The sequence below is a fragment of the Podarcis filfolensis genome, assembly GCF_964270895.1.
Source record: "Podarcis filfolensis genome assembly, chromosome: 2".
Lineage (NCBI taxonomy): Eukaryota > Metazoa > Chordata > Lepidosauria > Squamata > Lacertidae > Podarcis > Podarcis filfolensis.
In genome coordinates, this window is record NC_139605.1 from 120,036,151 (window position 1) to 120,059,847 (window position 23,697).

Below are 23,697 nucleotides of genomic sequence, written 5' to 3' on the forward strand. Positions count from 1 at the left end.
CTCCACCCACCAAACCTGGGCACAAATCTCACTCGAGGCGCCGAAGTCTAAGGATATAGACTCGTAGCGTTGGAAGGGATCCTCACGGTCATCTAGTCCAACCCCCTGCAATGCCAGCAGTTCTTTAATTTCTGTGCCAAACAGGCTTCCGGCTTCTCTGAAGGTAATAATTAACAACAGCATCAGTTATCCTCACCACACGAAAGAAGACCCAACTTAGAAAGAGAATAAACTCCTGGCTTCTAAATTCTCCCTTGATGTTTCCACTGTTTCCTGTGGGCAGCTGCCTCCAGGGGGAATGGTGCCAAAGGTAACCCGGAAGCCCCCACTTCCTGATTTTAATCTAATTAAAACCATTAAATCTAATCTAAAACGGGTTAAAATTGCCTCAGTTTCCTAAGCATCTGAGTTGTGACTTCCACTGTGGCAGCTACCCAAGGGATCAGGAGGCGGCTGTGGCCATCCAGATGTTGTTGGACTGCCAACTTCCTGGGGCCAATGAGCACTTGGACATTTCCTGTTCTAGCCCAATTGTATCCCCTAATTTGATTCTTGTGGCCCAAAACAGCTGGAGAGCACCTGGAGAGGATGCCTTACAGTTGCACAGCATCCAGTCTTTATTAAAACATCCACTCTAGGGCTGCAATCCTAATCCAATTTACCTGGGAGTAAACTCACTTTTTGGATGCGGGTGGTGCTGTGGGTTAAACCACAGAGCCTAGGGCTTGCCGATCAGAAGGTCGGCGGTTCAAATCCCCGCAACAGGGTGAGCTCCCGTTGCTCAGTCCCAGCTCCTGCCAACCTAGCAGTTCGAAAGCACGTCAAAGTGCAAGTAGATAAATAGGTACCACTCCGGCAGGAAGGTAAACTGTGTTTCCGTGCGCTGCTCTGGTTCACCAGAAGCGGCTTAGTCATGCTGGCCACATGACCCGGAAGCTGTCTGTGGACAAACGCCAGCTCCCTCGGCCTATAGAGCGAGATGAGGGCCACAACCCCAGAGTCGGTCACAACTGGACCTAATGGTCAGGGGTCCCCTTTACCCTTTAAACTCAGTTTAATTCAATAGCGCTTACTTCTGAGCAGGTATGGTTCGGGTTGTGCTACAGGTTAGCAAATTTACCATATGTAATTTCCTAAGAAAATTTTATGTTTTTCCCCTGTAAAATGCTAAGGAATAAAAGTGACACCATCCCACACCCATATGAAATCACAGCTAATTATAGACTGAGGCTATAATCCTAACCCTGCTTGCCTGGGAGTAATTTTGAATAGATGTTAAAAAAGGTTCAAATCCCCATTCAGCCATGAAGCTCACTGGGTGGCCTTGTGCCAGTCACTATCTTTCAGAAAAAATTAGAGAACCACATATGCCACCTCGAGCTCCTTAATTAGTAAATAAACCTTAATTCTTCATTCAGACTTTATTGGCAGCTCTAAACTGATAAAGGATCTGTGAACTGCCAAATAAGGAACTAGGATATCACATACACAGCCCAACAAGAAGACAGCATACGAATCAATCTGGCTTACCTGACCCAACAAGCCGCCCCCCCCATGCAAACAAACCCGACTGCGGCCAACCACAGACAACCAACCACACCCTGCCCCCTAATACCTCTCACTACCAAGGAAATGTAGTATACCATGGGTAGGCAAACTAAGGCCTGGGGGCCGGATGCAGCCCAATCGCCTTCTGAATCCGGCCCGCGGACGGTCCTGGAATCAGTGTGTTTTTACAGAAGTAGAATGTGTGCTTTTATTTAAAATGCATCTCTGTGTTATTTGTGGGGCATAGGAATTGGTTCATATTTTTCCCCCAAAATATATTCCGGCCCACCACAAGGTCTGAGGGAGTGTGGACCGACCCGTGGCTGAAAATGTTTGCTGAACCCTGTAGTATACGAATAGAAAGAGAACATACCCAGTTGACGCTGACACAAAACCCCACATGTACACATTACAAAAGAATATAAGCCTCAACACTCTACCCCTCTTCTCCCCCCGCCTTCTTCCCCAACCTTATAATGTACTCAACACTAATATCTCACAACAAATGTAACTGATTTGTAAGAAAGACTGTACAACTTGAAAAAAGAGACAAGGCATGTACTTTCGTAAACCAAGAAAATCTTTAATAATTTTTTTTAAGGAACTAGGAAACAACTCACCACTTCGACTATGTACCTACAGAATACTTTTTTCTACAGCAGTAAATAAAACTACAACCAATCTGGGGTTAGGATATTCTAGCTAAAGTGCAAACCAAAGCTGATGTTGTTTTTAGGATAAAAACATAAACATTATCACTGGGAGTAGGAAGTAAACCCCACTGAGTGGGACTTAATTCTGGTAACCCATGTGTAGGGTTGCACTGTCACTTTTTCTACAGCACCTGGAAATTTTAGCAATAATATACCAAGAACTTTTGCTTGGCATGCAGTGACTTCTGGGCAGGCATGAGCCCTGGCACTACTTCTGTTAGAAATTAATGCTGCAGTTCCATAAATACTTACCTGCGACAAAGTCCCACTGAACTCAGTGTGCCTATAGGATTGTACTACAATGCTGCTTGCAGCTCTTTGCATAATGTATTTACCCAGGGGTTGTATTCTGTTTCACACAGTGGGGCTTTCTTCTCTAGACGAGTGTGCACGGGGCTGTGCTACGTGCCAGTAATTTGCAAACGGTATGCTGAATGAATGAATTCAGTTATCAAAGACTCCCTTGATCCCCAAGTTGATGGCACCGTGTCTCGGTATGATTTCCTGCTCTTGCCTTGCCTCTTCCCCACCAGCCCTGCAAAGCCCAACAGCCCCCTTTTCGGTGTCAGGGTGAAGGATGCCTTCGGGGAGATTAAAACCGCGCGCCGGCTAAATTTAGGAGATCCTGAGCGGAGCGCCGCGTCGCCTGAGGTTTCCCCGCCCCTGCGAGGGCCGAACACACAATCACATGTTTCAGGTCCGTCGGGGCAGAGTTGGGCAGCCGCCTCCTGGCCCGCCAGGCGTGGACTCCGGGAGCTGCGCGCTGCGATCCAGCCGGTGGCGGTTCCTCCCCCGGAGCAGGCGCTAGAGCTGCGCGGAGACAGGTGAGAACCGGGCGCGGGGGAAGATGCGCCGCGGGGCTTGCCTTCGATCCGTGGGCTTCCCCCTCGATTTGGCTCGGCGGGGCTGGCGCGGTTCCTCCAGGTCTGCCCCTCTCCTGGCTCCGGAGCGGGTGCCTCGCCCGGCCCGGCCGGGGAACGGAAACGGGCGCGGGGCGCGGCAGCGGGCGGAACATCGAGCGGCTTCTCATCCGGCGGCGAAGGCGTTAATTTCCGTGACGTGGCACGACGGGGTGTCTTGGGGTCGGGGGGCTTCTTTGGGGTCCCGCGGGGGTGTGGATCCCCCCCGCGCGCCCCAGTCATAATAATCGGAGTGGGATGGTGCTGAATAGGAAGGTCGACATTTAGGACACATCGCCATGGGCACGTGGGCTATGAAATAGGTAGTCAAGGCTGCTTAAAAAGTTCTAAAGTCGATGTGGGGAACCTTTGGTCCGCAAAATGTTGCTGAACTACAATTCCCATCACCCCTTTTCATTTACTATTCTTGCAAGGGCTGATGGGGGTTGTAGTTTGGCAACCTCTGGAGGGCCAGAGGTTTCTCGCTATTGTGCTAGGAGAGAGGTTCTTGCCCCTTTACTGAATATGTATAAGCGTTCATAGGAAAGGAATTCCAACTCCACAGTCTCCTGCTCCATTTCTCCCACCATCTGACCCTCCGTTTCCTCCTCCTGTGTTTCTCTGTCTCCTGTGGCTGTGGACCAAGAAGAATATTGCCAAGGGTTTACTCCGGAATGTTCCTAGTGTTCTTCCCCTAACTACCTAATATTTGGCGTTATATCTTTTTATGTTGGGGTTGCAACTGAGAGATAATCATAGCAAGAGAGGTGGCAAGAGAGGTGTGCCAGGATACTGGACGCTGTTGGCACAAGGCATCTGTAGCACAGAGGTGCTAATTGCAAGAAACACCAGTGAAAGGACTTTTAAGAGCTCATAAAAATTCAAAGTGCTATGCTTCCATCCATTATGCTTATCAGATGATAGAAGCCTGGGCAAAATCCCAGAGCTTTTGTTCACTCTAGCACTGTTCTCAGAGATGGAAAGGAGCATTATGTCTTCCTGCTGTTTACATCTCTAACTCCCTTTGGTAGGAAGTACAGGTTTCCTCCTTTAGTGCTGTGCAGTGCATCAGTGCATACTTTCTCAGAAGTTGAGTAAACATGCATAGGATCGCACTGTTAATCTTTCTCTCTGCCCCTCCACTTTCAATAGGTAGCACTGTATCTTTCTGGGTTTATTCTCTTCAGGCTGACTAGCTAACTGAGTTAAAAGGTAAAGGGACCCCTGACCATTAGATCCAGTCGTGTCCGACTCTGGGGTTGCGGCGCTCATCTCGCTTTATTGGCTGAGGGAGCCGGTGTACAGCTTCCGGGTCATGTGGCTAGCATGACTAAACCACTTCTGGCGAACCACAGCAGCACATGGAAACACCGTTTACCTTCCCTCCTGAGCAGTACCTATTTATCTGCTTGCACTCTGACATGCTTTCGAACCGAGCTAACTGAGTTACACCGGAGCAATTAAACAGCAACACAAAATCGCCCCACCCACCCAAAAAAAGGCTCCTTACTGGTCTGTACATAGGTGACTTTGCAATCCTATGCCTTTTTGCTTGGAACAAAGTCACCCTTGTTCCATAGGGCTTACTCCCCAGGAGTATAGGATTGCAGTTGTACTTATTCATATTTTAATCCTTTCCTTTCTTCAAGGAGCTCAGGGCTGCATACAAGGTTCCTCTTCCCATCCCTCCTTATCCTTCACAACAATCTTGCCATCTCATCAGTAGGTGGTGTAGGCAGCTTGGTGCCTGACTGAGGATTTGAACCTGGGCCTCCGTGGTCCAGTACTCTAACCACGGTACCATGCTGGCTTCCACTACACCCCAAGCAATGGGACAGTAACCTAGGAATCTTGCCTCCTGCATCACTGCCCCTTTCCCTCTGGGCTTCTCCAGGCACCTGTAACCAATCAGAGAGGATGGGGTTTAGGATGAAGGAACATGACTCTTTTGCCCGCCTCTTGAATTTGAAATCACGGTTGCTTCTGCCTTCCTCCTTCCCCTGCCCCAGACCATGGCGGCTCTTCTGAAGAGCCTGCTTGCGGCATCGGAGAAGGCAGCCTGCATTGCCCAGCTTTGCCGCCAAGAGGAGGCACTCTTCAGCTTGCTCATTGAGGAGAAGAGAGGGGCGGACAAGAACAAGAAGTTCCTGCAGGACTTCAAGACTTTGGCCGACGTGCTGATCCAAGAGGTTATCAAGCATGATGTGGGGCAAAAGGTATCTGCTGCAGGGAAGGGGCCCCATCGCTGTAGGATATGTAAAGAAGGGTTTATATAGCAATCGCAGGCCAGAGCTAGGGGAAATGTAGAAGGGGAAAAGCTCATAGCGGCTGCTGCACTTATCTTAAATTGCAACCCAGCAGGACCTGGGATTGAGCTGGAGCCATAAGACTATCGGAAGCTGCCTTATACTGAGTCAGTCCATTGCACCATCTAACTCAGCATTGCCCACACTGGCTGGCCTTGGTTCCCATGAACTTCAGACAGGCTCCTGTCCCAGCCCTGCCAGGAAAAGCCACCTGGGACCTTCTGCGTGTGAAGGAGATGCACTGTCACTGACCTACGGCCCTTTGCAGTGGCTAAGCCACACTGCTCCCAATGGTTGTGAAAGTGGGAACAACCTGGTGCCTTCATCCTTCACCTGTTGGAATAATAACAGCTCACATCTATAAAGTGTCATATATTGCATGGTCTTTGCATAATTTACCCAGTAATCCTCAAAATTACTCTGTAAGGCTACCTTACGAAGGTAGGCCATTATTACTATACGCAAATTAGATCGAGAGAACAGTGGCTTGCCTAAGAATTGTGTGGTATAGTGTGTTAGACTAGGACCTGGGAGACCAAGGCTCAGATCCATGAAGCTCCTTGGGTGACCTTGCACCAGTTTTCCTGTGTCAGCCTGTCCTACATCACAGAGTCACTGTGAGGATAAAGTGGGGAGAGAGAGAACCAAGTACGCCTGCTTGAGCTCTTTGGAGGAAAGGCAGGATATAAAGATAATAATACGACAGTCATCAAATCATGGATGAACAATTATATTTGAAATGGGGGAGGGAATTTTTTGGGCCATAACTCAGTTTATTAGACACATGGGAGTGCCTGTAGAGAGGATTCTTTCCCTGGGGTTAAGGGAAGAATTAGATCTAGCCACAAGCCTCTGTGTGTGTGTGTGAGGTTGCCCAGCCTACTAAGGACATTACAGAATGCAGACATGTCAAAGCAGGACCAGCCATTAAAATAGTGCTAGTGCATTAAGGAGAAAAGTCTGGGTTATTATTACTATTTTAAATACTCCATTCCGTCAACACAGACACACACCAATTATGAACTTAAAACATAAAAGCCCATAGGGGTTAAAGAGCTAAAAACACATATGAGAGAATGAACTTGAAAATGAATTAGAAATTGTTCAAAATTCTGTCCTAAAATGAACATATTTTATGTTCAGTTCACCTGACAATTATGGAAGCTACTCTCACGTGCAGTTTAAAGATATTTGTCCTAATTCCATGAACATCATTAAACCGAACTAATTCATTCCAAGCACTGATGCCCAGTTGTCTCTTTCTGATCCAGTGGGAACTTGGGATGATGGGGCAGAAAGACCAAAATAACCTTCTCTTAGATCTGACTCATTAGTGTGACTAAGCCACTCTCTCTTCTTCCTTTCCCCTTCTCCACTGTCGGCGCTACCAGTTTCCAGAATTACAAGATCATATCCGTGGTGAGGAGTCCAACAAATTTGAAAATGGCCTCGGTGAGTGAAGGTGTCCTTAAGTGGCAGGGAGAGGGCAAATTTTTATTAATTGCTCTATCAAACTGCTGGTCCTCTTTCTCAGCTTTATCTTAATTAGAATCATTGGCTGAGCCATCATCTTCTGTTGCTGCGCACTCTGATGTTCTTTATGCTTGAAATTAGACTCTGTTTTCTATTCCTAAAGTCAGTTCTCCCACCTCCAGGTCCCTTTTGTTGCACGCAAAAGACTTTTCTGAACCGCACTTGACCTTTTTTATTGGCTACTGTTCTTCTAGCCTTATATTTTTCAAATCTACCCATTTCACAACAACTAGTCATCTGAGGAACCCCTATGCATTACCCCTTGTAGTCTCTCTGAGATGTGTTTAGATCAGGGGTTGGCAACCTAAGGCTCATGGGCCACAAGCAGCCCATGGGAGTCGTTTTACCGGCCCGCAAGCCGCCCTCCAAGGAAAAGCCCCCCAGCATGCTAACTTTATTTTTTGGGACTTCTAGGGGAGACGGTGGTGGTGCAGGTTTGCCCCACACAACAAGAAACTGCTGCCCTGTTGGAAAAAGTCCTTGACCGGAAGCAAGCGGCAGCCGAGCTGCTGGCTGCAGCTATTCATCAGGAAGTGGTGCTTTCAGACCCAGCGCTGGATGATGTGGCTGTGACTATCTCCACAGAGAGCATGGCTGTGTGGATTGATCCCATAGGTAAGCCATGCGTCAAGGGTGGGTGTTGGATTGAGCACTTGATGGGGTCGGGAAATAAGAGTTTGGGCTCGGCTGGGCAAGGGGATCTTCCTCCCAGAGGATTTTTGCTTGCTTGCTTTAATGTATTTCCGTGAGGGTGTTTTCTTTTTAGGGGGTTGGTGGTAAGTTGCTTTGAGTTGCCTTGGGCAAGAAAACACAACCAATAAATAACAACAACAACACAGAGCCGTTGCTAGTGGGGATCTAGCCAAGGTTTCTGCCCTGGGTGAAGCTTCCAGAGGGGCGCCATTCAAGCCCCCGGCCTCCCAATATGTCTGGGCTTCAGCTGGAGAGAAAGATGAAAAAGTGAAGGGCATCCACAAGCTCCTTCCCCTTTCCCCATGAAGCTGAAGAAGGCTTATTTACAACACAATGCAGGGAGAGGGAGAGTTGGGAAATCTGGAGAGGCTGATTGGCTCTCCCCACTGAAGCAGAAGATAGAATCCCCTGTGGATTTGCTAGTGTGAGAAAGAAATTCTGGAGGGGCAGAAAAACGAGGAAGAGAATCAGTTGGACTAGATGATTCTTAGGGTCCCTTCCAACTCTACAATTCTATTGATTCTGCAATCCCTTCAGAACTTTGAATGTTTTTCAATAGCTAACGTTGAGTCATTTTCAGACTGTACATGATCTACACACAGGAAAGTAAGGTGTGTGAGAGCATTTTTCCTGCCAGAGGCAGTTCCCTGGCAAGCGCTGGTCAGCCTGGCTGCATTAGGATTGTAATGGAAGGGCGCTTTCTACTTTAGACTTGCAAAAAGCATTTCTTCACCTTAGATGGAACCTAAAATGACTACAAAATTATCATTTCCTAAAATGAGTAATCAAACAAAAATAAAATTGAAAGGAATCTTGTTGATGCTTGGGAGTAAATTTACACATCAAAACTCTTTGAAAGGGTCTGCACAGAACCAAGAGGAGGGGTGGGTGGCAAAAAGCCTCAAAGAGGGGGGAAAATATTTTTTTAAAGGAAACCAGAGGGTCTTGGCTGAACTTATGGAAATGCAAACTTTTAATATGACCAAATAAATCCAATTCAAAACCTGACTTCAGATAGACAATTACTGCACAAGGAAGTTCTACTTTTGACAAACAATTTGCTTTTACTGGAAAGGATGCTCATTTTCCCTTTGGCCATACAGTCATAATACTTCTTAGGATTCCTTTGAATTCAAATAATGCATTGCCTACTTTTTATGCCCTTTACGAATAAATGTGTTGAGGGGTGGGTGTGTTTGTATGCATGTATGTATGTGTATGTATGTACACAAACACACATCCGGGGGGGGGGGGTTGGGCACCAAATGGGGTCTTCGACCCAATTTAAGAAAACCTAGTTTCGGCCCTGAACAACAACAACAACAACAACGTAAGACAGGAAAGGGATAGCCAAAGTCAAGTTCTCAAGGCATTCTTGGACTGCAGCTCCCATCAGCCCCTGCCAGCATGGCCAGTTACTGAAAATGATGGCAGATCCTGGACATTCGGAAGGTGGCTCGTTGGCTACCTCTCACATAGGAGTTACTTTTACACTAAATCAGACTATTGGTTTGTCCAGTCACTGTGTACTCTGATGCAAGTGCTCTGATGGCAGGCCTCTTTTTCTGCTGCCTCAGGTCATTTGCCCAGTTCTGCCTCTGTTCCCACCCCTGGCCTATGGCCCTCGGAAGGAAATGCTGGAGGTTCCTCATTCCTGGAGATTCCAAGGCTTGAACCTTGGAGGTCCCATAGGTGAAGCACATGCTCTCTTGCTTTGCTGCAGTTGTTGGGACAGGGAACCCAGGGGATACAGCTTCTACTGTCCTCCCTCTGTGGGGACTACTAGCTTTCGGCGAAAGTTAGCGGAGATCCATTCAGCCGCCTCCAGCTCCCTCCTCACGGCCTTATACCACCAGGCCCAACTACCGTATTTGTCCTCCTAGCCCAGTACTGTCTGCTTCAGCCTCTGCCAACCCTGCTGCTCTCCAGATGTTTTGAACTACCACTCCCATCATCCTCAACCTGCGTGGCTGTTCTGATTGAAACGGATGGGAGATTTACTCCGAAGCACCTGGGTGGTGCACCAGGTTGGCAGTGGCTGCTCTGCTCTGACTAAAAGTGGCTCTCCAGGGTCTTGGGCCCTTAAAAATAAATAAATCAATAAATTTTGTTAGAGTTTGTAGAGAAAAATACAAAACTTAATATCGTTTTAACCCAACATTAGTCTAAACAAGATAAAAACGTAGTGGAAAAGGACAAAAAAGAAAAAAGAGAGGGAGAGAGAGATAGGGGAAAGCTTTAAAAAGCTGTAAAAAACAGGTCTTTCCTACCACCTGCTACCTCTTTTTTTACCTCCCTGGCTGGAAATGCTAAGGAATGGACCTGGGACCTTCTGCCTGCAAAGTTTGGGCTCCAGACACAGAGAAAGCTGCCCAACACTTGGGCGAGACCCTTAGTCCATCTCACCCAGTGTTGTCTGCATTGGCCGGCAGTGATTCTCCAGGGTTCCAGCAGTGACCTCTCCAGGCCTACGTTAAGGTGCTTGGGATTGAACTTGATACCTTCTGCATGCAGAGCAGGTGCTCTGCCACTGAGCTACGGACCTTCCGCCATGAAGGGGCCCTTCTGATGCCCATTTAAAAAATGGCAATTCTGCCGTGAGGAGGAGCTCTCTGAGCCTTACTCTGAACTTCCTTCGCCAGCCTTGGAACTGGCCATCTCACGGCTTCTCTCTCCTCAGATTCCACCAATCAGTACATCCGTGGGCGTGGCGATGTGCTGCCTGTGGATGGCATCTACCCCTCAGGGCTGCGCTCGGCGCTGGTGCTGATAGGCGTATATAACCGTCACTCAGGCGAGCCTGTCCTAGGCATCATCAATGAGCCCTTCTTCCAGGAAAAGCTACCAGCACGCAGGTAACAGCACCACCACAGACCCAGACTCACTACTGTGAAGCTTCGCTTTAATCCATGTTTCATCTAGAGAAGTTGTTGCTTTTCAATTCCGCTGGCTTGGCATCAGGGCCATCTTTACCCAGGGGTGCAATTCGGGGGGGGGGCGCCAGGCACCCGTCGCTGAAGCCGCCTAAGCTCTTAACTATCTACCTGTTATGAAATAATAAATATTTTCAAAGCCGGCCGCTGCTGCCGCCTCCACCCTGGCCGCTTTCTCCTCCCCGGAGTCCTGCCCTGCATGGAGAGGCGTTGCTCTCTCGCCTGCCGTCGGTGCAGCTGCTGTGTTCCTCCTCTTCTCCTTCCTCCTCCTGGGGAGCTTTTAAAAGGGCCTGGATGTGAAGCTGCACGCCTTTGCGGAGCTAGGGCACCTGGTTCTTGAGGTTCTTCATGTCTGCAAATGAACCCCTCTCAAGCCAGGTGTGTGTCTCAGTGGTAGAGCGCATCTTATGCAGCAGCAGGTCCAGATGCCATCCCCAGCATCACCTGCCTGAAACTCTGGAGAACCCCTGCCCATCAGTGGGGACAATCCTAATCTAGATGGACCAAGTGTCTGGCTTGGTATAAAACTGCTTCCTGTGTTCTTAATGCATACCGACTGCACCCGTGCAGACACATCTTGCTACATGCAAGGAGTATACAGTGCCTCCAAAAATTCCAGCTCTCAGTCTATTAAAAATACCCTGCTGAGCTGATTCCAGGGCATTTTGTCCCATCCCTTAGAATAATAGAATCGTTGAATTGTAGAGTTGGAATGTACTTGGAGCTCATCTAGCCCAACCCCCTGCTCAAGACAGGGTCTAAAGGGCATCCTTGGTCGTCCTCTTATCCCAGGCCTCCATCCCAGTTGTGTTTTTCTTTTCTAGCAATCAGTGTGCTGCAGCCTCTCACTTTGGCTTTCCACTCACACAGCACTGATTACCACCTCATCCATCTTCCTTGCATCAAGGTTCTTGTTGGGGATGGGGAAAGCAGCATCAATCGGTTGCTGTCTCCATCAGGTCCTAGTGTAGCGTGACTCTCTGGTGCTTTTCCTGGCTAGCCGCCTCTGACATGTCCCTTTTTTTTTGCAGGTGGCAGAGCAAATATCACTGGGGCATCTCCTATGGGGGCACCCGCCTGAGCTCGCTAAGCCGGCCCCAGCTGCGGACTTCCCCTCGTGTGGTCCTGAGCAGCAATGAGAAAGTGGCGCTGCAGGAAGCCCTGACCCCCCTGTATGGGCAGCAGCTGTGCTTTGCCTCCGGTGCCGGGTACAAGATGCTGTGTGTGGCGCTGGGGCTGGCCGACGCCTACGTCCTCTCGGAGGGCAGCACCTTTAAGTGGGACTCCTGCGGCCCCCACGCCATCCTGCTAGCCCTTGGCGGAGGCATGGTTGACCTTTCGGAGGCCTTGAAGTGCTGGCAGGCCGGGCAACGCAAGCCACTACCGGAACTGACCTACAACAAGCCTGTGGAGGGCGCTCTGGGTGCTGAGCGCTGGGCCAACCAAGGAGGGCTTGTGGCCTACATCCACCGGGAGCATCTGGAGGCTGTGATGGCCACTCTGGCAGCTGCAGCAAACACCTTCTAAAGTTCCTCCTCTTCCTCCCTCCAGGGCATTTTCATCTCAGCACCCGGGGAGGAAGCCAGTCTCTGGGCAAAGGGCCCCAGCTTCCTCACCTACCAAGGGACCAGTCGGTTTCTGACAAAGGCAACACACCTGGATCAGCTAAGGTTGTACCTTTGACTTCTGGCGTTTCTGTGCCCTGTTTCCGCCATGTTCCAGTGGGGAGGAGCAGAGAGATCACAAATCACTCATGCACCACAAACCATGGTTTTTATCTTAACTGTAGCCAGGAAATGTAACCTCCATGCATGCAGAGGGGGTCGTGGTGACCTTAAATTGTGCCCTTCTCCCCACCTGATCCTTGGTGCTTTGCTCCTTTTACATGAATAATATGTATTATGGGTAATGCAGTAGACATGCATTGGGACCATCATATAGCTTCCAATTTGCATTTTCTTTAGCCCTCTCTGCTTCTGGTATCTTGCACAGGACACTGTGACCAGCACTGTTTTGAGCTGTCCACTGCACAGGCCTGTTTTCTGGGGTGCATCAACTGCTCTCCTTGCTTGTGACATGTGATCTGGATCATTTACAGCTTGATCTGTGAGCGGCTAATGGTTGGTTGGTCAGTCCTGGTCAGTCCGTGTTATGAAGACAGTCTAGGTGGCCTTCAGCTCTGTGAGGAGCGTCTGCACCAATCGTGCTTCTGTGGTTTGTGGCATTTACTCTCTAACACGGAATCCAGTGGGACAGTGTTTTGTTGAGGGAGGTTAGGCTGCATATCTGTAACAAAGAGTTCCTCGGGATCATTTGTATGGAGCCATGGCAGCTGAAATAATCAATCAAAGTATGTGCTGTGATTCTGGGAATACCCTCCCAAAAATTGCTATTGTATCAAATTGCAGCTTATCCAGACTGAATCATCTTTACAGTTCTATATGAGCTCAGTTTCATGCAGAATAACTGACCGTTTCCTGAGAGTCCCTAAATCATATCTCCATACCCCTTGACAGGGATGGGGAACATGGCCCTTTGGGTGTTGCTGGCTGGAGCTGGTGGGAGTTGAGAGCCCAGCAAGATCTGAAGGCCACAGGCAAGCCATGTCAGGAATACAATTCTGGGTAGGGAGGGAAGAAGGCATGGTCGCAATTCACCCATTCATTGGCCTTGTCCTGTAGCCACCCATATTTCAGATGTTTCTAACACATTGCTTTAGAAACCAACCAACCAACAATTGCTCAGCTTTTTAAAAAATATTTGGAATCAGAATAAGATAATTAAGATTGACCAATTGTATACACAAACATACATATGGTTTCTGTAATTTACTTTGAACACATCATGTGAGTGTTCTTTGAGCAGAATTTGAATTTTTAAAAGTTTCTTTTTACTTGTTATAGCAGTTGCACACTATTTTAATAGTAATAAACTGCATCTAAGATTTGAATTGCACAGAATATGCTCAGATATTTTTTTTAAGTAGGTGAATCTTAAATATTAAACACAGCTGAATATTCTGATAACTGCTGAAGTGTGTGCTTAGGGAACACAAGTACCAGTTTTTCTTCTACCAAGGAATCTAACTTAAAGTAAATAGATTTACCACCTTTTCATGAAATGTTCAACATAATTTTACCAACAACAAAGATCAAATATAAAATCGGTATTTTAAATAGCATGAGATCAAAACTTAAATCAAACTAAAACAAGGAATATGTCAGAGCAGCAATAGTATAATTGGCCAAAATACACCCTCACTTTAAAAACACAAATTGTATGTCTGAGAATTTTGGGGGCAAACTGTGTTTTGTTTCCTAGAGTGCAATCCTATGCTTCAGTCTCACTGTGTGCTACAAGAGAGGAGCACGAATTGCAGTACTGCCATGATTGTTTGTTTGTTTGTTGTTTTACCTGTCCTTCACCAGCAGATGCCATGGCTGGTTACAACAATTTAAAAATCAATATTAAAAAATGCTAAAACATATTACAGTCACAGGAATAGGGTGAGTCCTGAAAATGCAAATGTCAGGTGTCAAAGGCCAGGTGGAAGAGGTGTGTCTTCAGCATTTAGCAGAAGGTTCCTGGTGAAGGTGCAAGATGCACCTCTGGGGGAAGGGAGTCCCACAGTCCAGGGGCTGCCAGAGAAAATGGGTTGCAACTACAGCTCCATCTGCCCCAGCCAAGGCACCAGGTTGGGGAAGGCTAAGCTACGAGGAACTGCCTCTCTGGTAGGATTGATTTTTAACAGCATTTAATTGGAATAACTAAGAATGCTGGGGATGTTGTGACATATCGCCATCCTCCCTGGGTGCAATAAATATAATGGTTTAGAAATCTTAATGAATACTCAAAGCAGCCCTGGGGCCACAGGTGTCTGTGCCGCTCCTTCGCATTAAAACAAGCTGGCAGTCTTGCAATACTCTTCTGCCACTAGATGGCACGATAGCCCCTGGGTTATATTTATTTACCAAGAGTTGGATTGAGAGCCCGGAGCTGAGCTTTCACCTATGACAGAGTATTTTATAACATAAACCTGGCTCAATTCCAGATTTGCTTGTTGCATATTCTGTAATCAGATCTGCTACAGGCTTCTTCTAAAGGAAAGGGCACAGACCTGGTACATAAAAACACTTTGCGCCATGTAAAATGGAGCCACATTTGTTTTTACTGTTCAGCTGATGACTTATTTTGACCCCTAATTATTCTGTGCAAATTTAGGCTTCTAGTATTGTGCAGCCTGAGAATTCCAGCTGCTGCTGCTCCCGCTTCCTCCTCCTCCTCTTCTTCTTCCGTAAAAATGCTTCTCTGAATAAGCAAAATGCAGCACAATCCTAACTGTGTCCAGAGAAGTATGTCCTATTGAATTCACTGGGGCTTACTCCCAAGTAAGTTGGCTTCAGATTACACGATGGTGAAAAACAGGTGCCTTTTCTGGCTGCTTTGGACTACAACTCCCATCAACTCAGCCAGCATGGCCAATGATCAGGCATGTAGGGAGTTGCCATCCAATAATATCTGAAAGGCCCTCCCCCTTGTCAGATGCTTATGGCTGAGAAGATAGGCTAGGTGTTGTAGGAAATCTCAAAAACCCACAAGGGGATTGAGTAAAATCCCCAAATTAGACGGAACATCCTCAGGATCAGGAGAAAACAAAAGGGGCTGACTGAACATGCAATATTGCATCCCTAGATAACTCCCAGTTGCAGTATTGGACATGTCTTTGCTTAGAGTAGCTGCTGACACTTGGCCAAATGAATGGACACCAATTTTCATGTGCTGTGTGTAGATGCACACTTTAAAATATTAGTAGGTTATATCCTACTAAGTCATAGTCACTAGACCCATTGATTTCAGTGATTCCAAGTACAACTTAGTTGGGTATATGATATTACCTTGAGTATGACTGATGTGTTATGTCACTCTATAATTCTACATAGGAATACTATGCATCTCACTGTAGTGGGGAAGACTGTGGCCTGTGTGTTTGTGCTTAGTCTGCTGCCAAGGTGCTATCTGTTGATGGGCAACTTCAGTGCCCCTGCTCTTCCTTCTGTATCTTTCAACCAGACCTGGAATGCACAGACATTCAAATAGGACACCTTTGTACAGAGAACTGCCCCCTGTCCTCATCCTAAGCCTCTGATAGCTCTGAAAATCGACAACTGTCTTCTGTAAAATAGGACACCTGAGCATCTGATAGTTGCTGTTGTTCTTCTGCTAATGAGTGGACGTGCTGCCATTTCTCTTTCATCCTAGCTTTTTCCACATTCTGCATAATCTAAATAGGATCCATTTGTTTGTATATTTAGGTTACTTCCTAAACAAACAATGCAAAATTAAGAGGCAGTCTTTTTTATATATAAAAAAGAAGTATTTTTCCCCTATGGCTGGGAGTGCTAAGATGGGAAGCATCCATGTAATCCATCTTATCTTAGACACACACCAGTGATGCATCAGAGGAGCACCTTACTTGATTTAGTTCTTAGGGGGGAGAGATAGAGAGATAGAGAAAGAGGTTGCATTGGAAGTAAGCAAGGACACCGCAGGGATTTGAACCCTGTCCTAGAAACCAGGAGTGCCAACCACCAGCGCCTTTTGCTTTTTTTCTTTCTTTCTTTTTGCAATGCAACAAGGTGAAAAGCAAAACCTGAGAGAACACTCTGAATACAGAATGTTCTCTCAGGAAAAAGAAAACCCTTAAGAGTTATAAAGTTGCAGACAGAACACAACCAAGCAAGGGATATTCACCTAGATGTGTTAAAGTCACAGAGTGCCATTTTGACTGCCATCAATTTGCAGGGCAGAAGAGAGAGACTGGTTCCAGTCTTAAAACTCTGCCTTTATGCTCGCCTTTTCGTTTGTCCCTCTGAAGTGTGAATTCATGGGCCTGGCAGTTCCTTCTGCTGGTCTGTGAAAAGCAATCTGGACTGATTAGTCTGTCCCCGGCCCATTCCCGTTCTTACTAACCTGACTTCTGCAGGAAGAGCTGGCTTCACCTGAGTGTGGTGGGCTCTTGGACAGAACTGTGAAGAGATCAAGCGAGGGGAAATTGAGAGGCCAGCACAAAAGGATTGTACTGAAAAAGATCACTGAATTGTGGAGTGCAAAGTACACTTGCCATTAAGGTTCCCGAAGGCTTGCAAAATTCTATTTCTTGTGTCACTGAGATGCACCTGGAATAGACTAGGGTCTTCAGCAGCCCTCCCCTCCAGACACAGAGGAGCAAAAACAGCAGGTTACCTAAAGCAGCGCACTCAAGATGCAGGTGTCTCTCAGTGCTACACTGCAGATGTTCACTTGATGTATCAAGAGCTCTGACACTGCCTCTTACTTGTCAATGGAGCAGATCTGCTTCAGGCACAGGTAGCTCTGTGAGGTCTGTAAAAAAAAAGAGCTGGAACAAAACAAGGATGGCTGTCCCACCAAAAGATGTACCTTATTGTGTGGTGATGGCGCAGGAAAGGGCCTCCCTTGCAGCAATGTCCCGACACGAGAAGTCCCTCCAGGTAGAAGCACGGAGAGCGACTGCATTAGGCTTTCGAGTTCGCGGCTCTTCTGAAAAAGTGATTGAATAACCAACATTGCTCAATACAAACTCTTTGTAATATTTAGTTTGCATATTGGATGTATTATTCCATTTAGAGCCTACCTTTTCTCCAACAGGCTCAGGGTGCTTGAATGGTCCCCCTCACTGCGACCTGAAAGAATCTTTGTACAAAGAGTTGCAGGCAGAACACAACAGAGATTTTCTCCTCAGCCAAGCACAAGATACTCACCTAGTTGACCTTCAGCCAGAAAACACACACCTGTATTGCTGCTATAATTACAATACAGCATTTAGAGATCACTTTTTAGTTATTAGTGCCTGTTGCCCCTCTGATAATTCAAAAGTTTTCTTATAGAAGCTACAATTGCAGTTGAAGGTAACGAGATTACAGGCAAAGGAAGCACTTTGCTACACCAGGTTTTTAAATATATTACCTTAGGAACAGAAGTACTGGCAAGGATCCAAATTTTAGTATTTGTCGGAAACCCAGCAACTATCAATCCTTTCATGCAGGTTTTCACCAAAAAGCCAGTAATACAATTTTGGTCAAATTAATTTTTTAATAAAGTCTCAGCATTAATGGATCATGTTTCCTGCATTAAAGAGACATACATGTACCCCAGGCAAAGAAAATTGGGAGCTACATGCCTCCTTTATCTACAGGAGATAGGGGTACAGACCTCTATTTCAAAATGTTTCACAAATGTGGGTTATTATTATTTTGTGTTGGCCCACTCTCTGGTCATTAGTGGAACAATCAGCCAGCCCCTTATGTATGAGTCAAAATGGCCAGAGCGTCAGGATTCATAAGATTTCAAATATTTTCTCAGTCATTTCAGCCTCACCATTAGCAGACAAAATTTTCTGCCCTTTATGTACAGGAAAAAACGGTCAAGGCTCATCTTTCCTGATTACGAATATGGATGTGCTTAAACGTTTGCTGGACTTTTTTTGCTTAAAAATGGCCGACAAAATGGTGAAAACCTCTACTCGCTCCAATGCCACCTCTACCATTGCCAACAGTGGATCCACCCTCAAAATGCATTATTTGCTTATTCACACTGAAATTAGCAAGGCAACTGTTACAGACAAAGGAAGCAGTTTGATGCATCCGGTTTTAAAATGGGTATTCTAAATGCATTACCTTAGGAACAGAATTACTAGCGAGGATCCAAAATGCTGGCATGTTTGGAACCTTCTGGATTTATACACATCTGAAGGAACAAAAACTCAGCAATATTTTGGTGACCCTCTTCTGCAGTTGCCCAGTAACTACAATTAGGTAGAATACTCTCACCCTTGGTTGGTTGCTTTTTGCTGCTGCTCCTTGTGGCTTTCTCAGTTATTTCCCCCTTTTATGCTTCCCCCAGAACCAGTTCTTGATCCTAGTGGCTTCTAAACCTTTTCTGGTTCAATAGTTATTTCTCTTTCCGTGCCGTCATTCTTTTCTAACTTCACCAATCTGAAGTGGCTCCTGGAATGCTTGTCAGTTGCCTTGATTCCCATCAGGGAAAAGGGTGGGAAATAATAATAATAATATTAATAATAATAATATTAATAATAATGCCTCTTCCTAGCTTCCTATGCCAAATGCCACCACTTTTAAGCCAGCTGCTCAAGAGGGTTTGTTATTCTACTCCTTGGAAGCCACATTATAAATAAGATGAAGTTCTGCCCATTAGTGAAGGAGGTTCTCTATAGTCCCCAAGACGCTATCACAAAATGGCTGCAAAGTATTTTTGTCAACAAGCTAACATGAAATTAGAAGGAACTATGTTGCCTTCTCCCCCTCTGCTTTGCTCTTTATCACAGGCACAGCCTTCTTTCCCCCTGGATCCCCCTCCCCTTCTCACTTCTAAGGCTCACCTGTGTTAAAATCTTCCCAATCGTGGTTTTTCTAACTTCTGGAGCGAGTGGTCACAGACTAGATCCAGGTGCTCTTGGAAGAAGCTGGTTTTCTGGATCCATTTCAATCAGGGTTTAGGCCTGGTTTTGGCACAGAAACTGCCTTGGTCGCCCTGTACGAGGACCTCTGTCGAGAGAGAGACAAGTGGCCCAGAATGCCTTCCATCAGCTTCGGCTGGTGGCCCATCTACTCCCCTATCTGGACAGGGATAGCCTAACCACGGTTGTCTATGCTCTGGTAACCCTTTATTGGGTTATTTTTGTTTTGTGTATTTGATATTTTATGTGAACCGCCCTTAGACCTTCATTTATAGGGCAGTGTAGAAAATAAATTAATAATGATGATGATAACAATTTCGGCAACAGAAACCCCAGCCTGTTCTTTTTATTAAATGGCTTTTCCAGTTGCCTTTTAAAAGAAAAGCCTTCTATTTTCTGTATTTATTCTTCACTCTGCTTGAAGCAGACTTCATATCCACCTACTTGTCCTTTCCTGTGCTCCTTTTCACATCCAAAGATTTGTTGGTCGAAAGATATATAAACTTGATTTCACCCCTCACATTCCTTCGTCTTAGTTTTCCCTTGGCCTTTCTAGTCATCAGGTGTTTTCGTTTTTCTTGATTCTCTTTAAAATCTTCATCTTGGTATTTTTATGAGTTTTCAGTTTAAATTTTGCTTGGCTAAGCTTTCTTTTGGGGGCTTTCTCAAACTCCATCATCTCTCCACAGTTTACTCTCCCTGTTTTATTAGGATTAATTCTTTGATGGCCTTCTTTTTTCTTTCAGCTTCCTTTAACTTAAAATTTATTGCCTCTCCTAACACTTTTTAGGGAGCCACTAAATTAAGATTTGTTGTATCTCTTTTTAAAGTTGTAAATAATAATTTTTCCGTGCCGTACGATTCCTTTGTTTACTTTAAAAAAAAATATTAACTATAGTTTTAAAAAGAAATATAACCTAAGCTGGTTTTAGTTTCCATTTTAAACCTATTCCCCCAGCCTCCCTCTCCTAATCCTTCGGCCCATTAGCTCCTTCAATTCTGACCAGTGAGAGGGCTAAAACCAGTACTATAGCCAGGGACAGTCTCACTCACTAGAATCTGGCTCGCTCCTTCCACCACCTGTTGGTCATAAAGACACATAAAAAAGTCCCTCAGCCCATTAATACAGTGGATACAAATGTGTTTGTTTTCAACATGGGATCATTGAGCATGGGTAAGAAATTAGTGCCCACCCCACTCCCTAATAACAAGGTTGCTGGGGTGCCAACTTGAATAAAATATTGGTGGGGGGGGGAAGCTCATCCCTACATAATCAATCACATGACCTGGCACACACACACCATTTGAATGGCAATACCTATCAACTTTTTTGCGGGGGTAGGCCCAGCCCTCCGTAGCGGAGCTTCAAGCTCTGGCGGGGGGGGGTGGAGAGCAGGTGGGGGTGTGACTGGCGCGCATCTCAGAGGTGTGGCATGCGTCCTGGGGGCGTGGTGCGCCGCATGCGGGGGCGTGGCACCCAGCGCAGGGGGGCCAGCCATGATGGCACCCCACTGGGATCATGCCGCCGGGAGCGGTGCGCTCCCCCTACACCCCTGTTCTTCCGCCAGTGCTAGTCCCTTCACATATTTTATTGGGGAGGGGGCTTAAGAGGGGTTAGCTCCTAAGTTGGGCTATGTGTCATTCCTGGATCAATGTCTTTGGTTACTTGGCTATGTGTAGCACCTGCTGTGCCTTTGAACAGCATTTTGCCCATGTATTACACTGATCTGAGCATTAAAGATTTTGATAGGCACTGCAACCTGAGTTCGAATTCTTCATTGAGTGGGAGACTGGAAACTCTCCTCCACAGCATGCTTTTCTGGAGATTCTCCTGACCCTCCCATAGCCAGCTTTTGGGGAGGGGCATGTGGGTGTGTGGGACGCGGGTGGCGCTGTGGGTAAAACCTCAGCGCCTAGGACTTGCCGATCGCATGGTCGGCGGTTCGAATCCCCGCGGTGGGGTGAGCTCCCGTCTTTCGGTCCCAGCTCCTGCCCACCTAGCAGTTCGAAAGCACCCCTAAGTGCAAGTAGATAAATAGGTACCACGTTATAGCGGGAAGGTAAACAGCATTTCCGTGTGCTGCGCTGGTGCTGGCTCGCCAGAGCAGCTTCGTCACGCTGGCCACATGACCCGGAAGTGTCTCCGGACAGCGCTGGCCCCCGGCCTCTTAAGTGAGATGGGCGCACAACCCTAGAGTCGGACACGACTGGCCCATACGGGCAGGGGTACCTTTACCTTTATGTGGGTGTGTGGGTGTCTGTACTCTTCCCTTTCTTGTTCCTCCCATAATTTCTACCCGGTTGTAATTGAAAGTGGCAGCATGAGCAAACATCTCCTAAGGGATCGCAGGTAGAAACCTGTCTTCTAGCTTTTATTTTTTGGTTGCTTGGAAATACTCTGGAGAAGAGGGGACCTAGACAGCTGTGGGAAGATGGGGACCTTCAGTCCTTGCAACCTACTGGGAAGAGTTGTTGAGATCATTAGGCCTGAGTTGTTTTGGTTTCTTTGAACAAAGAATTAACATCACTGACACTGGTGTTTTTATTGCTGACCTGCTCCTGACTCCTGTTCCCCAGGGTCCTTCCCAACCAACTGGAGACTGCACTGCTATGCCCGCCTTTGCTCCTCTCACTTCATACCTCTGCAGGTCCTGGGGGAGAGGAGGCTGTCACAGCAGGAGGGGAAGACACCCTGGCTTCTTCACCAGCCTGAGTCATCTCTGCCTCTTGGCCTCCGTCCTCCCACTTTCCTGCTTCAGCTTCTGCTTCCAGACTTCTCTCTGCCACAGACTCTCCCTGCTCACTAAATCCTGTTACCTCTTCAGCTTCCAATACCACCTCCTCCCCATCTGTTCTCTCTTTTTCCTCTGACCACTCACTGTTGTCCCACCACCACCGCTCCCCGGGTTTTGATCCTTCTTCCCTTGGGGCTTCCTCAGCTGGTGCTTCTCACGATTCCTCTGTGTCCAGCCAGTCCATGACACTAATCGTATGGCAATTTAATACAGAACTCTGAATTTCATTGCCAGTAATATTTGATGAAGACCTCAGTAAGTGGCATCATTAATGGTGCTTTTTCTTGTGTTGTAACAGTGTTCTGGAACGGTCTGTAATTTAGGTTAAACAGTAAAATGAGTAAGCCAAGATGGCCTCAGCTGCCGGCTGTGTATTAAAAAGCTTCTTTGCTCATCCTGTGATATCTGCTCAGCAAGTAACAGCTACTCTGTTGCACAAAAAATGCTTTTAGCATGATAAGCTTATGAGAAATGTAATCAGCTAATGCAGGAAGTATTTATTTATTTATTTGTTCCTGCCAAGCACCACATGAATAGTCTATAACTGTGCAAAGGGAATGGAGCCTGATCCTGTGCAGAAATTAGGATTCAGTGCCTTAGGGGTGCACACCTCACTCTGCATAAGAATAGGGTTACTGATGCGCAGGGTGACCTTGGGAGGAATCCTGTCCCTTTCCTGTGCTTTCCTTTTGCTTCAGACAGCAATGACAATGCAGAGCCTTGATGGCTGAGCAAACCAAAGCCCTCTTTAGCTCTGTAACGTCTGTGTATTCTGTGGCACAATTTCCAGGTCACAAAAGTAAAAATGTGGACTTCCCTGGGATCTGCACCACCTCGTAAACCCAAATAGGTTAGCCATGGGGAGAAAACACGGTGGTGTTTTCATTCTCCCCACCCCTTACTTCAAATCAGACATAGGCAAACTCGGCCCTCCAGATGTTTTGGGACTACAATTCCCATCATCCCTAGCTAACAGGTCCAGTGGTCAGGGATGATGGGAGTTGTAGTCCCAAAACAGCTGGAGGGCTGAGTTTGCCTGTGCCTGCTTCAAGTCTAGTGTAGGTAAGGAAGGAGCCCAAAGAATCCAATGCAGAAGCGGCCTTAGTAGATGGTAAGCAGAGACCGTGGTGTTATGCCACAATAGTAATCAGCAGAGCAAAAGCAAGGTACATTATTGCCTAAGATGGAAGATCCAAATGCTACAGACACACACACACACACACACACACACTTTTCAGTTGGAATTCCACAAAATAAATCCCTGCAGGAATGTGTGTGTTTTGATGGATTAGTCTGTTCATCTCTGCACTGCTCTGTTTGCTGCCCTTGCACGTGTAAAATTGACCTGCTTCCTGGCAGGACCATGCCAGATAAACAACTGCAATATAATATACCAAACATATTATCATTGTCAAGGAGTCAGTTTAGACCTAGGTTCAAATCCCCACCCAGTAATATGACACCCAAATATCAAATGTATTACTGTATCATTCCTTGGCAGAATGGTAAGACAACACTCCCAAGCGGCAGGTCAGTGTAGCTCCTATGAAATTTGTAGGACTTAATTCTGCCCGTTTATATACCTTTTTTTGCGGGGGGGAGGGGAGGACTCACTAGAAAAGTGGTTCTGAAGGGATGTGATGCATCACACTGGTGTGGCAGGAGAGGATGGCAAGTGTGGCAGGGAGATTCAAGGACAATCAATATTGTATTTTAGGAATAATTCATGTTCTTATGTAGCTGCATTGTTTTAAACTTTCTGTATGTCCCCATGATCATATTA

General features: G+C 46.6%; 1 protein-coding gene across 1 annotated transcript; it reads left to right on the plus strand.

The window, feature by feature from the left end:
* The first annotated feature begins 12 nt into the window (after positions 1-12).
* Positions 13-20,878, plus strand: INPP1 (inositol polyphosphate-1-phosphatase). Its single transcript, XM_083599667.1, has 8 exons — positions 13-163; positions 2,642-3,085; positions 5,170-5,376; positions 6,858-6,918; positions 7,414-7,614; positions 10,373-10,547; positions 11,657-20,457; positions 20,516-20,878. Exons 3-7 carry the CDS (start codon positions 5,173-5,175, stop codon positions 12,150-12,152), a joined length of 1,137 nt encoding a protein of 378 aa, XP_083455793.1. The 5' UTR covers positions 13-163; positions 2,642-3,085; positions 5,170-5,172; the 3' UTR covers positions 12,153-20,457; positions 20,516-20,878.
* Positions 20,879-23,697: the final 2,819 nt, after the last annotated feature.